Source organism: Mytilus trossulus, chromosome 2 (assembly GCF_036588685.1).
Source record: "Mytilus trossulus isolate FHL-02 chromosome 2, PNRI_Mtr1.1.1.hap1, whole genome shotgun sequence".
Lineage (NCBI taxonomy): Eukaryota > Metazoa > Mollusca > Bivalvia > Mytilida > Mytilidae > Mytilus > Mytilus trossulus.
The window spans coordinates 46539222-46557786 of NC_086374.1; the positions used below are offsets into that span (position 1 = coordinate 46539222).

General features: G+C 31.1%; 2 protein-coding genes across 2 annotated transcripts; one reads left to right on the forward strand and one right to left on the reverse strand.

Annotated features, from left to right (window-relative positions):
* Positions 1-942: 942 nt before the first annotated feature.
* LOC134707401 (uncharacterized) lies at positions 943-9150 on the reverse strand. Its single transcript, XM_063567114.1, has 3 exons — positions 7452-9150; positions 5261-5380; positions 943-3463 (listed from the first exon to the last, which is right to left on the reverse strand). The coding sequence occupies exons 1-3, from the start codon at positions 8817-8819 to the stop codon at positions 3047-3049; spliced, it is 1905 nt and encodes a 634-aa protein (XP_063423184.1). The 5' UTR covers positions 8820-9150; the 3' UTR covers positions 943-3046.
* Positions 9151-9333: 183 nt separating this feature from the next.
* On the forward strand, positions 9334-15620 carry LOC134707402 (charged multivesicular body protein 5-like). Its single transcript, XM_063567115.1, has 7 exons — positions 9334-9499; positions 10747-10851; positions 11343-11389; positions 12712-12805; positions 13118-13189; positions 13942-14160; positions 14818-15620. The coding sequence occupies exons 1-7, from the start codon at positions 9431-9433 to the stop codon at positions 14872-14874; spliced, it is 663 nt and encodes a 220-aa protein (XP_063423185.1). The 5' UTR covers positions 9334-9430; the 3' UTR covers positions 14875-15620.
* Positions 15621-18565: the final 2945 nt, after the last annotated feature.

The window sequence follows — 18565 nt, forward strand, 5'->3', positions numbered from 1 at the left end:
ATGGATAATTATTTACCGTAGCTATCCTTTCTTAACCCTTTTTTATCTATAAAATCAATATGTCAGTGTGTATGGCTATAAAACTTTAACCTTTAATAAGTGAACTATCAAAATATTATTGTATGTGAGGGGTGTCATCTTTGAAATGTGCCTTTGTGTTCTATGTGTACTATGGAAAATCATGTATTCTAAATGGAAGTCCCAGAATGCAGAGAACTTAAAAGCACAATTCATAGCAGACACTGTTTAAATACACCATTAACATACAGTCTTCAACAATAGACAGATGACAAGGACTGTCTACAATAGCCTAGGTCAAAGTATATTGAAGTTGCGAACAAATTTATGTACATATCATAGATTCTTGAAGAAATAAAAGGAGCACAAGAGCACATAAAATAAAACTCAGTACAAGAATAGCTCTAAAATAATGGTATACTAGATAACACAAACACAGGTACAAACAGAAATATAATAAAAAAAAAATATAATGTATCAAAGATTATTTATGGTTACAGAATGCAAGCTCAAAGTACTTCACCTCCTAATAATAAATCATGCTGTCCTTAAACGATCTACAGTTTGAATTATAAATGGAAAACAATCCAAAATATAAGAAATTAAAGAAAACATGCTTTCAACCAAGAGGATCCAGGATTTTGAAAAAGAAAAGATGTGATGTCTTCAGATTTATCATATTTGCTCTTTTAAAATAAAGGAAAGCATACTCCTCTTTAATCTGCTATTTATATGTTGAACTTACAAATTACCATTTAACAAAGGTCTTTCAGAATGGATGCAGTAGAGGATATAGAAATTTTCATAAGTGGGGGCTTGCTGGCTGCCTAAGAGAGGCCTGCTCCTGTCATGTTTCAGTGATTTCCTATATAATCAACCAAATTTTTCTCTCAAACAAAAGGGGGGCAGGCCCCCTGACCACACCCCCCCCCCCCCCAAGGTAAATGGAAAACTTTTGTAGGCACTATTTGTCAAGTTTCATTGAAGTTGTACCTGTAGTTTCAGAGGTGGTTATTAAATAATGTAAAACGTTAGCAGATGGAGGAAAGTTGATGCCATTTAGTTTCCACAATCAAAATGCTTCTTTAGAAATGTTTGTTTTAAATCATTACCGTATATTATTATGAAATATTTGGTCTGAAATCTTCATTACAACATTTGCTTAGTTTATACTTTACATGGAATTAAAGATATGTTTTTGCTGCTTTACTTAAAAAAAATGTATAACAGTAGTCAACTTTTTTCTTCAAATTTTGAAATGATTTCTTTACTGTAGAACAGCATTTGCTCAAAAATAGTAATAGAAAAATAATTCATACTCCATCAAATATTAAAATTAATCGATATAGTGGTTTCATGAAAGTAATATTTCAAATAATATATCAAAAGAATTGTGTTTCCCCATGCCAGGGAAGACGAATATCAGTTTAAAATAAAACACCCAAAATGTAAGAAATCTGTGCAAAACATATAACAAATCTGGTAAAGCTTATCATGTTAAATAGTAAAATCTTCACATATATTTAATATAACAAAAAAACAATGGATGGCAAGAAATAAAAACAAAAAAAAAAGGAAATTAACTTTGGCACCCTTCCAAGTTGAAAGCACTAAAATTGTACATCAAATATTTTACATATTGTATGACAACAATAGCATTCATTACTCAATCACTATTTTCAGTCATTTTCTATGTAATTGATTCACTTGCTTTTTAAACCAATGGGTACAAACTGTATAGTTCATGGCCAATCATTATATGGTGCTATATAAACCTCAATATATGAAAGACCCATTATAAAATATTACACAGCTCTGGGCCAGTATACAAGTACTATGCACGTTGGTCTCAAAATATCCTATTTTGGTGAAATCCTGATCTAATCTTAGAGAATAAGTGGAAGAAATTTAAAAGATTCTTCTTCTGTATGTATTTTTCTTAATATTCAGATGACATTTTCCATAAAGAATCTACCCCATATGCTACCTTTTAAGCTGCATTGTACAGGTCATTTTATATTATTTCAAAATTTTATTTGCATGGGGCTTGAATATGTTTGAAGTTACTTTGAACTAATGATTTTGATATATAAATTGCACATAAATAATTAAAAACACTACAGTATATTATTATTTGTTAGATGCTAGTATATTTTTATAGTCATATATAATAAACTGTACATCTGGACATGTGCATTTTATTCTATTCTTCAAGCTCAGTATACATCATTGGTATATCAGGTTTTAAAAACTGGAATAAGTAAAAATGTCTTTAACATCAAAATATGAACAGAACACTGAATTTATGGGCTTTTCCAGAAAAGGTGGAGTCTTTGAAGGCACTCTTACATAAATTTCTATGAGTGGTTGGATCTGGATTATGTTTTACCATTAGAGTAAATGGTTAAAAAATCTATGGATATTGAGTCTGCTGCCGAAAAAGTGCCTTCAGAGAAAAACTTTTGGTTTGGAGGAACACATAATATAAAACCATGTGTACTGAATTCAAAATTAAGCTACAAAATTATGTCCTAAAATAGTGATTGAATAAAACAACACATAACAAAGTTATAAAAATCTTAAATTACAACAGATAGTAAAAATAAAGCTGCTTACCACACATACTGACTTATGATTCTCATATTTATAACATTCAAAGAAAATAAACTTTCACAAAACTATTGGAAATTTTAACTTGAAGGGTAACAGATCAAACAGAAATGTACATATCTGAGATCTGGAGCCTCTCATTTATACTACCTTTATATATACATATACTGGTATATACAATGTTTATCATACAGGTATGTTAGTTTTGAAAAAAAGTACATCTGAAGTTCTTAAAAAATATTCAGCTATTAGATAATGAACAACGAAAGCAACATATTTCTACTTACATATATATATTCAAAGTGATTTCAATGAGGAAAACATTTTTTCAATATAAAGATATGAAAGTTGTGTGACTTATAACCAAAGTAACCCTAATGGTGACTTAAATAAGGTTGAGGTCAAATGAGTCATTGATTTAATCATTTCTGGTAAAGTATGACATGATTCCAATGTCTTTCAGCTGCTGATAAACTGTATCATCCCAGCCTTTGTTGGCTGCTGGATTTATGGGACTTGGATGTGTGATTCTCTCTACACGGATTTCATTATTTCCCTGATTCTTTAGAACAGATTGCACTCTTGACTCTACAAACTTTCCTATACATACTATTATTTTGACTTGTAGGATGTTTAAAGTCTCGATCAAAGCCATGTCACAAGCATGGTTTAAGGCATTCCTCTGGTCTGCTCTTAATTCTGGTGGAGTGATATTTCTGCCTGTTGGTGACATGAATGCTAACGGGCAAAAATTATGTACAAAGCAATGTCTGAAGAAAACCTCAGGTGTTCCACAAACTCTCTTGAAAAATCCCCAAAAGCGACCACCACTAACCTAAAATAAATTAAACAAACATTTGTACATGAAGTTTATTCTGAATTTATTGTATGCATTTATGAATGCAACTTTTAAACTATGGAAAATAATATATTTAGGAGTTGCAACATGTAGAACTGTTGTTTTTATGCTAACTAATTATACCCCTGCAATGCATTGGAATCGACATTGGACAGATTGACTGACACGGGTGAAACAGTATACCCTCCTTAGGAGCAGGGATATAAAAAGAAATAAGAATTCAAAATTTGAGTTCTAATTTACAATCTCATCAAAATTCCATAATTGTATAATATTTATTGGTACATTGTCATGATTGTATTGATATTATATATATAGCCATATAGATCAATAACATACATCACTGCTATCAAATTAATGGAGAGATGCTTATCATACCACATCTACACTACTTATATTTTTATTCAATATCATGATTAACAGATGCAAGTTAATTGTCACTGACTTCTACATGACATGAAAGAATTAACACCTTATAAATTTTGAGTGTACTAATGCATTTATGGATTTGTTTTTAAGGCACACTCCCTGACACTGACCATATTGAACAGATATCTCATGTTATGGAGGGGTATTTGCATACCAGTCAAGGGACTGTGAAATTTCCCAAGCCAATAGGGGAGAGAAATTTGGTCACAAGACTGGTATTTTTTCGCAAATACCCATCCATAACATCGATGTATCTGTTTATACCGAATAGATTTGATTGATAGTGTCTGTACATGTGAATGGTAATCCTAGTACCGCAGGAACTATAGATGTACGTTAGTGCTGTCTTATTGGAAGAGATATATACATTTAAAGAGGGGGAAAGATGTCTGTACAAATGAATAATTTAATGACGGAATAACAATTACGTTTACACATATATATAGATACCAAGATGTTACAAAAAGACAGCACTTTTCTGTCTATATGTCTACCAAGTCGGTCTATATGTCTACCAAGTCGGTGTATATGTCTACCAAGTCGGTGTATATGTCTACCAAGTCGGTCTATATGTCTACCAAGTCGGTCTATATGTCTACCATACTCTGTCTACATGTTAATCAGTGAGAAAGGTTCCGAATAATTTTGGCGGAAACAGGCTTGCAAGGGTAAATAAGGAATATCCAAAATGGCAAATACCATAATATTTGAGGCAAATTCACCGGCAGCCATGAAAAAAATGCAAGTTCATTTGAAATGAGAGAAAAAAAAATATTGTGCAAAAAATACACTGGTTCTCGACCAATGAAAATGCAGCATTCTTACATAAGGTGTAATTACATTTAAAATCACTTCTTTCAAATTCTCAAAACAGAAACAAAATACAGCTACATTCTTTTCTTTTAAAAATTCATGTTGACTTAACCCTTTCCTCCATTGAATTTTTTTTTTGCATACTTGATTCGCATAGGATTTTTTTTATAAAATGCTGAACATAGACTTAAAAGTATTAAGGGATTGCAAAAAACAACTATTTCATCAAATAAACTTAAGTCAGATATTCCTATGATATTCCTTTTAATATTGGATACAAATTTTATTAAGTCAACTGCAGACACTTTGTCGTCAAAGTGTTTCAACTGAGGTACTACACAGGCGTCAAAAGGCGTCATTATGGAGTAAGGGGGGTGGCGTCAAAAGGCGTCATTATGGAGGAAAGGGTTAAGCATGGGACATGGTCCTATTTTCATGATTATTACTAAATTAAATTACCTGCAATTACCAGTATTTACTTATAGAAACTACTGCAGTAACTGCACCTAACAAGAACTATATCATAAATACCTCAGATCTGTGACAATCCAGTCCTGTTATACATCTTTTAGGATGTTCCCTGGCTGGCTTCTGTACATTGCCTCTAATTTTAAACCAATCCCTGACAGCAGAAACTTCTCCGAAAGGTACCTTAAATAAAGGATACAGATATGTGTTATCTTTTTTTCAGATAATCTAGCCTTATATATGCCTTAGGCTAAAATAGAAAAGTACATGTGTTTCCCCTAACAGTTACATACTGAAAAAAATAAAACGATTCGTCAAAATAAGTCGATTTTTTTATCGTCTAAAAGAATATGAACATTTTATTGTTATTGACTAAATATTACTACTAACATACATGTAGTAAATGTCATTTTGCAAAAAAAAATACCGTTATTTGTTAAGAAGATACCCCATTACGACCCTCAATTATAACTGTCTCTTATTTTTACTAAATGATTGGAACCTGCTAGTTATCTTCCCCTGTTTATTTAATATGTTGAATAAAAATATGAAGTAACTCCATTTAGACTGTTTGGTCTGTCACATTTGAAACCAAAAATATTAGCAAAATTGTCCATTCTTACTTAAATAGACATGACAGATATTGACAAATATGATCATAACCTATCATAATCTGTTTTATAATTTTACGCAAGATATTTTTGTTATAAACAAATACATGTACATCCTCAAGACATGCAAGAAATAAACCTCAAATATTTGAATAAAAGATATAAGAAGACAGAAACCTAATTGACATCAAAATTCATAAGAAATCTGGAGACCATTCTTTAAAGGAAAAAAGTGAAGTAGATTATCAATGACTATGCAAAATCTGCCACAAACTCCAAAATCCATGAATGACAAACATTAAGATGAATCAAAACAACCAATACACAGAAAAAATAGGAATCAACTCTCATTGTACAATGTAACTCTATGTAATTGATAACACCCAATACTCGATTTGCCTACCCTTTTTACTTACTTCATCAGATCAGGTTTAGGTGCCTCGTATTGACATGTTATTTATTGTAGCTTTTTGTATAACTGTACATGTATATATTATTGAATTAGTAAATAAAGCACTTTTTGCCCAACACCTTTAGTTGTCATTTCTTTAATATAATAGTACAATTGATCATGACAATAGATAACTGAAACACAAGTTTCAGGAAATAAAAATACTCCAGTACTTTGATCAAATATTTGTCAAAGAATACTCCTTTTCACTGAATGCAAGGTCAAAGTACCAGACCTGACACACAGAAAAGGTCTCAACTCACTGCATAACAGATATGAACAAATAGTATGTTGAAAGACTGCACCAATTTTCAAGAACAACATTGATTTCATAAACCAGTACTAGGCACATTGTAATTTTGTACAGGTACCAAGACCCCTGTCAGACAAACATTTAAAATTATATTCTAATGATAAATAGACCAATATATCTGAACTATTACTAAAAAAAAACCTTATACAAATACTTAAACTGACTGAACAATAAAAACTTAGCTGAGGGCATGCAACAATCCAGATCAAAAGTTAATCTAGAACAAAAGTTGTCTTCATTCAAAATGGTCTTACATCCGAAATATCATGCACTATACATCATGTACATGCTATACATGTATGCTAGATACTAAATTAGTTTTAACAATGTTGTTGTTGCCATAATGGCAACCAGATTTACATTTTGGTGCCAACTTATCATTGCAAGCAAGCATTTTATTGTAATCATTGATAATATTAGACTTACATGTGAACTTTGTATCATTTTTAATTTTAGTTAATTTGTATATTTCTGCGTGTATGATGTTCATTATCACTGAACTAGTACACATTATTTTTTTTGGGGCCAGCTTAATCTCGCCTTCCGGGTGCTGGATTTGTTTTGCTGTGTTGAAGACCCATTTGTGGCCTTCAGCTATTTTCTTTTATTTGGTCGGGGTGTTTTTTCTTTGACACATTCCCCATTTCCATTTCTGCAAGTCAAAACTACACTATTTCATACAAATATAATGTTGATCAGTAAAATATTCTAGGAAAATTACTGAGCTGTGGTTTTTAAAGTGTATAAAAAACATTTTCTGAAACAGAAAAAAATAAATTATTCAGGATGAAATTATAACAGTTTCTATTTTCTAGTTTTGTTTTTCAATATTGACTTTTACTTTTAGCATGTTTAGTAAAACTTTTAGTAAAAACTTACTCCATTTTGTGACATTCCAAATGGACCTGGATTCATAGCTAGGAAGAGAACAGATTTATCTGATGTACAGAAAGTTTTCAGGAACTTCAAATGAGTTTCAAATGCATAAACTAAAGGATTGTAAATATGAGACACAGGTTCACCAAAACTTATCATCTTTAAATGCTGACATAACCTCTTTTCTGCTTCTAAAAATTGACAACATTTCAAATTATATGATTCATCTGCTACATAGTTAAATATTGTGGCTGGCTTCAAAATATCAGCATTGGGTTCTTTAGCAGTATTACTGGAAGCTTGGTCATTAGAACTGCTGTCATGACTTTTTGTATTTCTAAGTTCTGTTTGACTATTAGAATCAGTACTTAGAGATGACCGTGAAGTTTCTGACACATTAATTCCTTTTGCAACAGTATCATTAGGTTCTGCAACTTCATCCCACATGTTACAAAGTTCATAGTTGCAGTCTTCTATCCCACCTCTCATTTTCTTAGCTCTCTTTGAATTTGAGGAGGGTTTACGTCTTTTAAGAATCAATGAGTCTAGATCTTCAAAACCATTATCATCATTATTAATCGGTAAATGTGGATCTTGAAATGATTTGCCATAAAGTTCTTCTGATTTTATATTTGGATACATTCCATAATTTTGATAGGAATGGCCTGGTTGATTATAATATTGTTGGAAATTTACTTGTGAACTAGCTGGTGGCATATTGTTCATAAAAGCATATGGATCATACTGTGGGTAGGCTGCATGACCGGGATGACTGACAGCACTTTGATGATTATTGTGATAAACTGGTTCATGATCTGATGGCAGTTGTTTTTCAGTTTTTATATGGTCTTTCCACATTTGAGACATTTCATTAAGTTTATAACTGTAATAGTTTTCTGCACTAGTTAATCCTGCTGAAGCATTGCTTTTATCTTGTGCATGATGGTGTGCTTCTAGTGCATGTTGGTGCGCTTCTTGTGCATGTTGGTGCACTTCTTGTGCATGTTGGCGCACTTCTTGTGCATGTTGGTGTGCTTGATTGATTTCTTTTGCTTCTAAATGGTTAGATCTTTCTTCATAATTATTACTATGTTGAGGATAATTCATAAAGTTTGCAAAGCTTGGTAAGCACTCTTTGTAATAAAGTGACTGTTTGTCAGAGTTTTCATTTTGGCCAACAGTACATGGATTATAAATAGATACTGGTTTTGAATTTGTGCATGTTAAATCTAATGCTGTAGATGATTGTGCTGTATCGTAATAAAAGTTATTGTTTGGTTGCTGCTGTTGCATGTTTGGGATACTAGAGTTCTTCCCACAGAAAAATGACTGAAACGAGGGCAAACTCGAATTAGATCCACCTTGATCCATACTTTTTATCTGAGTATGATTCAAAATAAGAAAGAGACCAATATCTATCTCATAAATTCGAAAAAGGCAGATGTTTTATTGTTTTCTGAAAAACTAATGTATGCAGAAGTTGTTGAAACTTTTCCCACTTTTTACTACAATTTCTGCTCCATATTTTGCTCAATGTTTTATCTAACGACGTGAAACATAACACTATAAATAGTATAAGGGTAATAACATGTGAATTCACGCTTCAGTGACGTAAATAAAGCCAAAGTTTGATTATCATAATCAGCATGATGTGAATCACTGACATTCTCCATTTTGTCTCCATCACATGATCAGGGAGGCTTCTTTTAATCTTACTAAATACCAGAGTTATGTGTCTGTAAATACCAAATATAATAACGTTTTTATTGCATAATATAGATTTAATATACAGTCATAGTTTCTTTGAGATCTTACACAGTAGTTAATTTTGAAATACATATCATTTACAAAATAAGTAAGGTAGATGAACTGAGTGCTCCTTACAGGAAATGACGTTTTAGTCACACTTATTCAGCTTCCGGAACAATCAAAACAGACGAAGAAATACTTGCTTTCATTACAAAATACAAAATCAGACAAAAATGAATCGACTATTTGGAAAAGGAAAAGAAAAAACCCCTGCACCCAATCTCACAGACTGCATTTCAAATGTAGGCTAACGAAAAGTTTCAGATCAGCAGAAAATCGCTTGAAGTGAAAATGCAGAAAGCAATATTTTTTTTTATTTGTTTCATGCATGTCTTCAGACAGTTTGATTTATTTTATAATGAAATGACAGGCTGTATTCACATCTGTAAACATATGTTGTAGGTAACAATGATACAGGACGTGACATCCCCACTGTCATGACAAACATTGTCCATACCTTGAAAAGATGTTATGGCCATCGTTCATACTTCATTAAAACGTAGTCGTCCTTAGTTTTATTTTGGAAATACATTTCATTAATAATGTATTTAGAGATATAGATATAGGAAGATGTGGTGTGAGTGCCAATGAGACAACTCTCCATCCAAATAACAATTTATAAAAGTAAACCATTATAGGTCAATGTACGGCCTTCAACACAGAGCCTTGGCACACACCTAACAACAAGCTATAAAAGGCCCCATTATTACTTATGCAAACCCATTCAAACAGGAAAAAAACAACAGTCTATACATATACATGTTTTTGTTTAGTATCACATGATCACTTGTAATGTAAATGTATTATGTTGTATTTAATTAATTTTTATGTTCACTTTAAATTTAGGAAGTGTCTGCGCGTACCCGCATGCGGGTACGAATAGTCAAATTGCCGTTCTAAGCTGCGCGTACCCACATCCGGTTTTCTAATAAAATGCCATCAAATCGGAATGAAACGTGAAATATGTACGAAAATTATCGATAGTATGGGGATTTCGTGTAGAACGCATGCAGGTACGCGCAGACACTGCCTTAAATTTATTATAATTACAAATATATAACAAATTAATTTATGTGTTTTATCTAATAGAATATTTACATGTTTAATTTTATGTGTAAAAGAAAATGAAAAAAATAAAACAAATAGGATGAAATTAACAATGCAAATAGGAGATTTATTTCTTTCATCTATAAAACAACAAGTTAAGTTTAAAATCAAAGTAAAGTAATCAGATGATTATAAATTTTAAAATTTAAGACTGACATATATACATGTATGATTCCACTGAAGCAGTTCAGTAGAGAATGGTACTGCATTTAAAAGTATATAAAATGTATATACATGTCAATGTAATATGTACAGCAGAGTATTTGGTCTATTTCAAGAACAAAAGGCTGAATTCTAATACATTTTTTATCATGTTTATCTAATTTTTATCTAACTTTTTGTTAAAAAACATACTTTTATATTGTGTTTTTTTATAATTCAGATTGACACAAGGGGAGATTCTATAGACAAAAAAATTGCGAGGTTAGATGCAGAATTAAAAAAGTACAAAGATCAAATGAAGAAAATGAGAGAAGGACCTGCAAAGGTAAGAAGACACCAACCCTAATAAACTAGAGTTATAAGAAAGAAAAATCAGTTAATTATATGTGAAAGTACATGTATCTGACACAACCAGCTATTTTCATATTTTGAAAAGTGAAAAATAAAACAGTTATAAACTTTCAAAGAAAATAATGATCAGCAAGATAAGATTAGCAAAAAGGTCAGCATAATGAAATCATCAGTTGTCCATTTATAGGAGTTATTGCCCTTAAATGACATTTTTTACACTTTAGTGTGTTTTCAGGAAGCAATGATCACCAAATCATGTCATGGCCAGATTGAATTGAATTGATTAAAACAAAGCAGGCGGTATAACAAAAAAGAAAATAGCCTTGTGATAATCTTGAAGATCATTAGCTTATAATCTTTTCCATTAAAATGTATGTCGGACTGAGGGTAGGAAAAGAAGTTTAATCATAAAGCACCACTAAAAGAAGTTTATAATCTTACTAGGATATTATTTAATCATTTCAGAATATGGTAAAACAGAAAGCAATGAGAGTTTTAAAACAAAAGAAAATGTAAGTTGTATGTGTAAAAAAAATAATTTTAGAGTTGCATGATTTACAATGACAGATATACAATGTATGCATGTACATGTGTAATACTTCACGCAGTTCGAACATTTTACATTTTAAATGGTTTTTTTTATCGTTTAACTGAAAGTGGTAAAATATAAGCCAAATGTATGCTGAAAAAGTAGAACCCTTTCCCCTAATGCCAATATTGTACATAAAATACATTATATGTGGTACAAACAATATTATAAATAAACATGTTATAAAAGTACTAGTAAGAACAGGCATTTACTCTAAACCAACCTAATGTTTGAGAGTGATTTATACTTGCAACTTTTGCAAGGAGAAAAAAAATGTGAATACTGTGAAAATACATTTATTCGTGGGGTATCAATTTTCGTGGTTTTAGTGAATGACTTTATCCACGAATTTAAGTGTCCAACGAAATAAAACAACCATTGTCCAAATCAAGAGAGATCCCCATCGGAAGGTTTGAATACTGATATGATCTAGAGAATATATTGAATAACGTCAAATCTGAGAATACTTTAATGGCAGTAACAGAACTACAATCGATAAAAGGCAGATTTCCGGTATTGATATGCTAGTATGATAAAGTGTTCATTTTATATCCTCACTGTTCTCGTACATATGGGAAATAATAATTTCATGCTGGGATTGATTATGATAAGAATTATTTGACAATTCAATTTTGTTTATGGCATTTGTTTATATTACTGTTTTCTTAAGGCGACATGTTTATGGCCTCATTTACACCTTTGATAGTCTTTAGTCTATTGATCACTTTATCATGGGATAATTAGTGTTATCACTACGATTTACACGGTCAATGTTTACTTTGCAATTTCCTTCAATACAAAATATTTGTAACCTTTGATAAATTTTTCAACTTTTTTTTCAAGAAAACTAAAATCCACGAATTTTAAAACCCACGAACATGTAAATATTGCTGAAACCACGAAAATTGATACCCACGAATTAAAGTACTTTCACAATATACACATTGTCAAGATTACGAACAACTTTCTATCCTCTCTGATTAAAGTAAATTTGAAAATCATGAAATTTAATTGCCAGGAAGAGTTCTAAAAAGGGGTTAATTAGAAATAAAGTATCAGCGAAAATAAGTTGGTTTACAGTATATCACAACCCTAACATTTATATATAACTGCAAGTTATAACCAGGTAAAAAAAACCAACAAAAAGTGGAAATGAGTTTATAATACATATCATGTCTCAAAATTTGGGAAAATTGTTGTGTCCATAATAATAATTTGAAACCTATATTATTTCAATCTATTTAGGTATGACAACCAGCGTGATAATTTAATGCAGCAGTCCTTTAATCTAGAACAACAGAATTACAATATACAGAATATTAAAGACACAAAGACAACAGTAAGATACACATTCTTTTTGTACTAAAACCAGTTAAAGAATGATTAAAGTTGATTTTATTATCTTCCAATAGAAATAAATTTGAAAATGGAATGAAAATCATCTTATGTCTTAGTGAAACAAGTAAAGTTTGTGATTGAAGTTTAAAAAAAAAAGTGTTGTGAAATTATTGCACTTTTTTTGGTCAGAATGAATTTAGGTAATTCAAAAATGTTTTTGAACTATATGAATTTGTTTTATGTTAACCTATAATATATGTTGACATTCAGCGAGTAAGAAATACATTCAATTTAGAAGGATTTATTTTTTTAGGTAGATGCAATGAAAGTTGGAGTAAAAGAATTTAAAAAAGCCTACAAGCATGTAGATATTGATCAAGTAGAGGTATGTATAGAATATATTTAGAATTATCATTACAGACAGGATAAATATAAATGCTTCAGGTTGTTAAGGGAGCATAACTATGCTACAACTATTATTAAAACTCTATTATCCCTTTGTTAAAAAAAATAACAACCGTCTTGTTTAAGAATTGCAAAACATACATGCATCTTACTGTAATTGGATATTAATCTTGATATCATATAGAAAAGACACTTTTGTTAATAGTCAAATCACAAGTAATAGGTTATTTGATTGGAATTTGATACAAAAAGTTAATAATAAGTAATTAAGGAAACTTTTTAGTGATATTTTTAATCAACATTTTTATTGTGTCTACAGATATTTTTTTATCAACCTTTTTATTGTGTCTACAATCACATTGTGCACAAACTACCTCCATAAACTGCAGTCCAAATTTGGTTTCTTTTAGTTTGTAGCCCACATCATTTTTGTAAGGGAGTTTAAAAGTTTTTTGTTCTGGTTCTCTTTACATCGAATTACAGTGGGTTGTTTTTTGTGTGCATATCAATCATTGAGACTATTATTTAGCAAAAATATAACTCACCCCTATTGTCAAATATCTTGAAAAAGCAGACATACAAAACTGATATACTGTCACAAAAATTTGCTGTAAGCTACTGTGTTGAGAAAATCACAATATAAGAATTGTCATATTGTTTTCAATAAATATAAAGAACCCATATACAAATTAGAAATAAAACACTATCCTTACTGAGTTTTTACAATTTCAGAATTTGCAAGATGAACTTGAAGACATGTCAGAACAAGCTAATGATATTCAAGAAGTAATGGGCAGAAGTTATGGAATGCCTGAATTAGATGAGGATGACCTTGAAGCTGAATTAGATGCATTAGGAGATGAACTTGATTTGGAAGATTCATCTTATTTAGATGATGCCGTAGCAACACCATCAGTTCCTTCATCTGAGCCTGGTGGAGAGAGTATGAGAGTAAGTATTCTTAATAATCTTTCATTCATAATCAATACAACTTATAGAATATAAATATTACAAATATTCAATTCATCAGAGTAATATATATAATACATTTAAACAATCAGTCAAATAGTCTGATAAGTATACCGATATAACAGTACAGCAGAGTTTGATAAAATTTAACATATATAAAGCATTTATAAATAAATTGAATTATGTGCCTTCTCGACCAGGAATAAATACTTCCTAAAATTGTTAAGTTCCTTTACATTATAAACAGATATATGGATGGGTTGAACAAAATTGTATTGATTTCGAGGACAAAGGTTACAGCAGCAATTGATAAACTCAAGTAATGGTTTCTGGATGTTATCTTTTGAATCATATGTTTAGCCTTGTAAAATATACAGTTTTATACAGAAAATAACTGCAATTGTGGACAATATAAAAAAAAAAATTAAAAAAAAATCCTAACATATATTATGTATATGTAATTTTCATCCTTTGTAAAATACCTGCCCTACTTCCAACCAGATAAATGTCTTTACAACATTTCATACTATTAATTTATTTATACAATTGTTGTATTAAAAGGAATTGGATTATATTAAAAGGTAGCTGTATTTATACATGGGGAATAATTTTTCTTCACATTTTCTTCTTTTCTTTCAGGACAATGTTCCTGTTGATGAATATGGACTGCCACAAATTCCACAAACAGCAAAATAACAAAATACCATTGTGATCAATATTTATCTACCATAACTATTTTCTTGTTTATATATATGTAATAGAACAATGTGTAAATACTGGTTATTTACTACTTCATGATAGATTTGTTTTAGTCATAGCCAAATTTCTTTGTGATCCATTGAAGGTAAATTATTTAAACTGTGCAATCTATCTTTATCTTGCACATTACTTGATGAGGTTAAAAAAATAGATGTGAGTTGAGGGATTTCCAAAAAACTCTTAATTTCGAGCTCTGGTTTTTCAACAACAAACTTAATTAATCAAATTCTGTGACAGACTTGATAAAACCATTTAAACATCTTCACTTTGTTTGCAAACAAATTGCAAATAGTGACCTACTGTGAAGCTATTTGTATACTAAAGGAACCAAACTTATTCATAAACACAATGTTCTACAGATTGTGACAGAAAAAAATTTGACTTACCAACATTATAATGAAGTATTTTATAGTTTTTACAAATTTTAAAAACTTTTAATATTAGAAAAACTCAATAACTGGTAGGTCTTCAAACAGTTTTCATTTTACAACATATTTATACATGCATGTAAATATACAACACATATTCTGTTCTCACAATTTACACTAGGTGTGCTTTTTGTAAACACATCTCTACAATTTTTTTTTGTACAAATATCATAATTTGTAACTGTTTGGATAGCACAATTCTTTGCTGTCTGTTCCTTTTCTGATTTGAATGGCAATATACCCTTATCAAAACCATGTTTATTATTTTTACCTGAAAATTAAACAAATGGAGAACCATATTAGTTAGGTTTGGAGCAGGGGTGGATTATGCTTAATCTTTTCACTGATATGAGAGGGTGGGAAGTGAGCTTACTTCTTTAAGTTTAATGGGTGTTTTTAGTTATTCTCTGAATGAGTGAATCTTTATTGCAAAAGCATAGATATGCTATGGCAAAATGAAATTTCTAAATGCAAATTAGTGCTCTCAACAGTTGGAAATGTATTCAAACTTTTAATTTATTGATATGGTTTTCATTATTTTATAATAAAACAAATAATACATCAAAAAGATTTTGATCTTATTATATATAAAAGCCTACAACCAAAAATGAATTAAATACTATAAATATTTTATAGAAATTGACTTAATTTCAAGTTAACTGTAGAAATGACGCCATTGATATGATATTACTAGTAGCAGTATTTGAAATCAAATGTATAATGCATCATATGTCAAAAAAAGGTAAATAATGATGGAAAATGAGGTTATTTGCAAATATGTGAACCAGGACATCTTTAGTTTTTGAACATTACTATTGCACAAGCAAGGCGGTAAAAGGATGCAAGACTTCATTGCAATCTCAAATTACTTTACATTTAATGATAATCATACAGTTTCACAGATGTAATTTCTAAGAGAATTTAATCATATATCTAGAGATTATGAAATCCACACGTATTCCTAGTTTTGAGAAAAATGAATGTAATTACAACACAATTATCAAATATTTCTTGCATGAACTTAATTGACCAAATTCAGATAATATTGGGGCAATTGAAAATTCAAACTAATCTGCAATTAACTGCATTCCTGGAATGAAGGATGTGGAATTGATAAAAGGAGAAAGTTAAAAAAAAATATGTTAACAATTTGTGGGATAAATATATTGCCCTTTCGAATTTAAAAAAAATATGTTGAAATTGTTGTTTTCAGGAGCCAGTGTTTCTGTACTGACATACGCCTACTGATATTGTGTATTAAGATATGCTGTTACAAAACTGCAAATTATCAACCTTGTGTAGAGCTTTGAATCATAGGCCGGCTTAGGCTATATGTATTGCCCTTTGTTGGTTTATAAGCTCTCAATTTTAACTAATATATTTTGGATTTTTCAATATTTTGGCCTGGATCATTACTAAAGAGACATTTTGTTGAAATGCGCATTTGGTGCAGGAAAGATGGTACCATACATGTTATTTTAATTTGACCCTTTCCTACAAAGTTTGTGAATAGTGAAGCTGTCTGAAATTTGACCAACACAACGGTAGTACTTTCTTATTCCTCCTTGAATACCGAGTCAGACTCTTCTTTAGTGTAAAATGAATTTTCCTTCCTAGTCTTGAGACCTTTCCTACTTATTTATCCAATCCAGCAGTAACTATTTATAATATGTATTTACAAATTGAATATACTTACATTGATACCAGTGAATTATCGGATTTATCAATCGAAATAGTTAAACTATTAATTTTAAAGTCCGAGCCTCGGCGAAAATTTGATAATCTACAAGTGACTACGTAAGAATCTGTTTCTCTAATGATTAAACTAATAATTTTCTTTTTTTGGGGTTAAAAACAAAAATCAATTCGAGTGCCTTTCACATTCCACAAAGTTGTCAATTTCATTAACACCTGTTAGCATATTTTGATTCATCAAATTAGCTGAAAAGCTTATAAAATTGAGAATGGAAATGAGGAATGTGTCAAAGAGACAACAACCCGACCATAGAGAAGAAATCAACCGAAGGCCACCAATGGGTCTTCAATGTTAGCATTAAAATCATCCAATGGTCTTTTGAGATCATCGGCAATCGCACGTTCATTATTTTCTTTTACACAATGGGTTCGGAAAGGGATACATTTCCATAGAATAAGAGAAAACTATGTACATCTGGGATCAATAGAGTTCTAGATGTGAATGTGAGAAGTTCCTGTTAAGGCCTCTGGCAGGGTGGTTTTGCTTGCCATGAACTCTTTAAGTGAAGTTGTCTGATGTTGTGATTTTCCCGGTAATCGACTGGTTCGTTATACTTGTAATAAGATGTGTCAATAGCTACCAATCTTATAGGCCATAGCGAGGCTGTCTTTGGATCCGCGATCTTTCCTAACCCAACCCTGTCTAACCCTAACCCTAAGTAACTCTTCGTTTGAAAGCTGACATAAATTGACGGTACGTTTTAGAATTCAATATACACGAATTTAACTGCTCTCCTCCGTACTTGTTCTAGATCTTTTTCTATGTTGTGTTGGGAGGGGTACCAAACAGTGGTGGCAAATTCAAGATTTGGTCTAACAGTGGTAATATAGGCATTGGCTTTGGCTTCAGGATAACACCGCCCTAGGATCCTTCTCAGGAAACCTAGTGTCCTTGATGCTTTACATATCATCTGTTTGATCTGCGTTTTCCACTGTAGGTCGTGATTGATGCTGACTCCTAAGTATATCCCATGCTCCACTACATCTAAGTGTGACCATGTAGTTGATAGTTATTAATCAGTGCGTTTCTTTCGTGGGATATCCGTTTCAAGATGCACTTCTTCGGATGAAAATTCATCTGCCATCGTGACTCCCACTCTTGGAGTATGTTAAAGTCGTCTTGTAATGTCTGGCTGTCATTGTTGAGTGGAACAATGACTTTCTCCGGTGGCAACCCTGAGATGAGGTCTAGTGGGATTTATGCCCTTAAAGCAATACATATTGTGTTCCCTTCCTTAGAAAGTATTGTATCCACTGATCGGTAAATCTTTGTACTCCGTAAGTAATGGTCTTTTTTTTTTGGTCACTTTGTCAAAGGCTATGTGAAAATCTAGCAGAACGATGTCTGTTCTCCTTGGTCTGAGTTCTTGCCAATTTCATCTAGGGTTATCAGAAGCTGGGTTTCGCAAGATCATTTTGCTCCGAACCCATATTGATGGTCACAT

What these genes read in the sequence shown, in the direction of transcription:
- LOC134707402 (XM_063567115.1), top strand. Translation starts at nt 9,431, where the DNA reads ATGAATCGACTATTTGGAAAAGGAAAAGAAAAAACCCCTGCACCCAAT. An exon ending in TTAAAGACACAAAGACAACA is followed by an intron (nt 12,806 to 13,117) that starts GTAAGATACACA and finishes TTATTTTTTTAG; the next exon opens with GTAGATGCAATGAAAGTTGG. An exon ending in CTGGTGGAGAGAGTATGAGA is followed by an intron (nt 14,161 to 14,817) that starts GTAAGTATTCTT and finishes CTTTTCTTTCAG; the next exon opens with GACAATGTTCCTGTTGATGA.
- LOC134707401 (XM_063567114.1), bottom strand. Translation starts at nt 8,819, where the DNA reads ATGGATCAAGGTGGATCTAATTCGAGTTTGCCCTCGTTTCAGTCATTT. An exon ending in TTGGAATGTCACAAAATGGA is followed by an intron (nt 5,381 to 7,451) that starts GTAAGTTTTTAC and finishes CCTTTATTTAAG; the next exon opens with GTACCTTTCGGAGAAGTTTC. An exon ending in TGGATTGTCACAGATCTGAG is followed by an intron (nt 3,464 to 5,260) that starts GTATTTATGATA and finishes AATTTATTTTAG; the next exon opens with GTTAGTGGTGGTCGCTTTTG.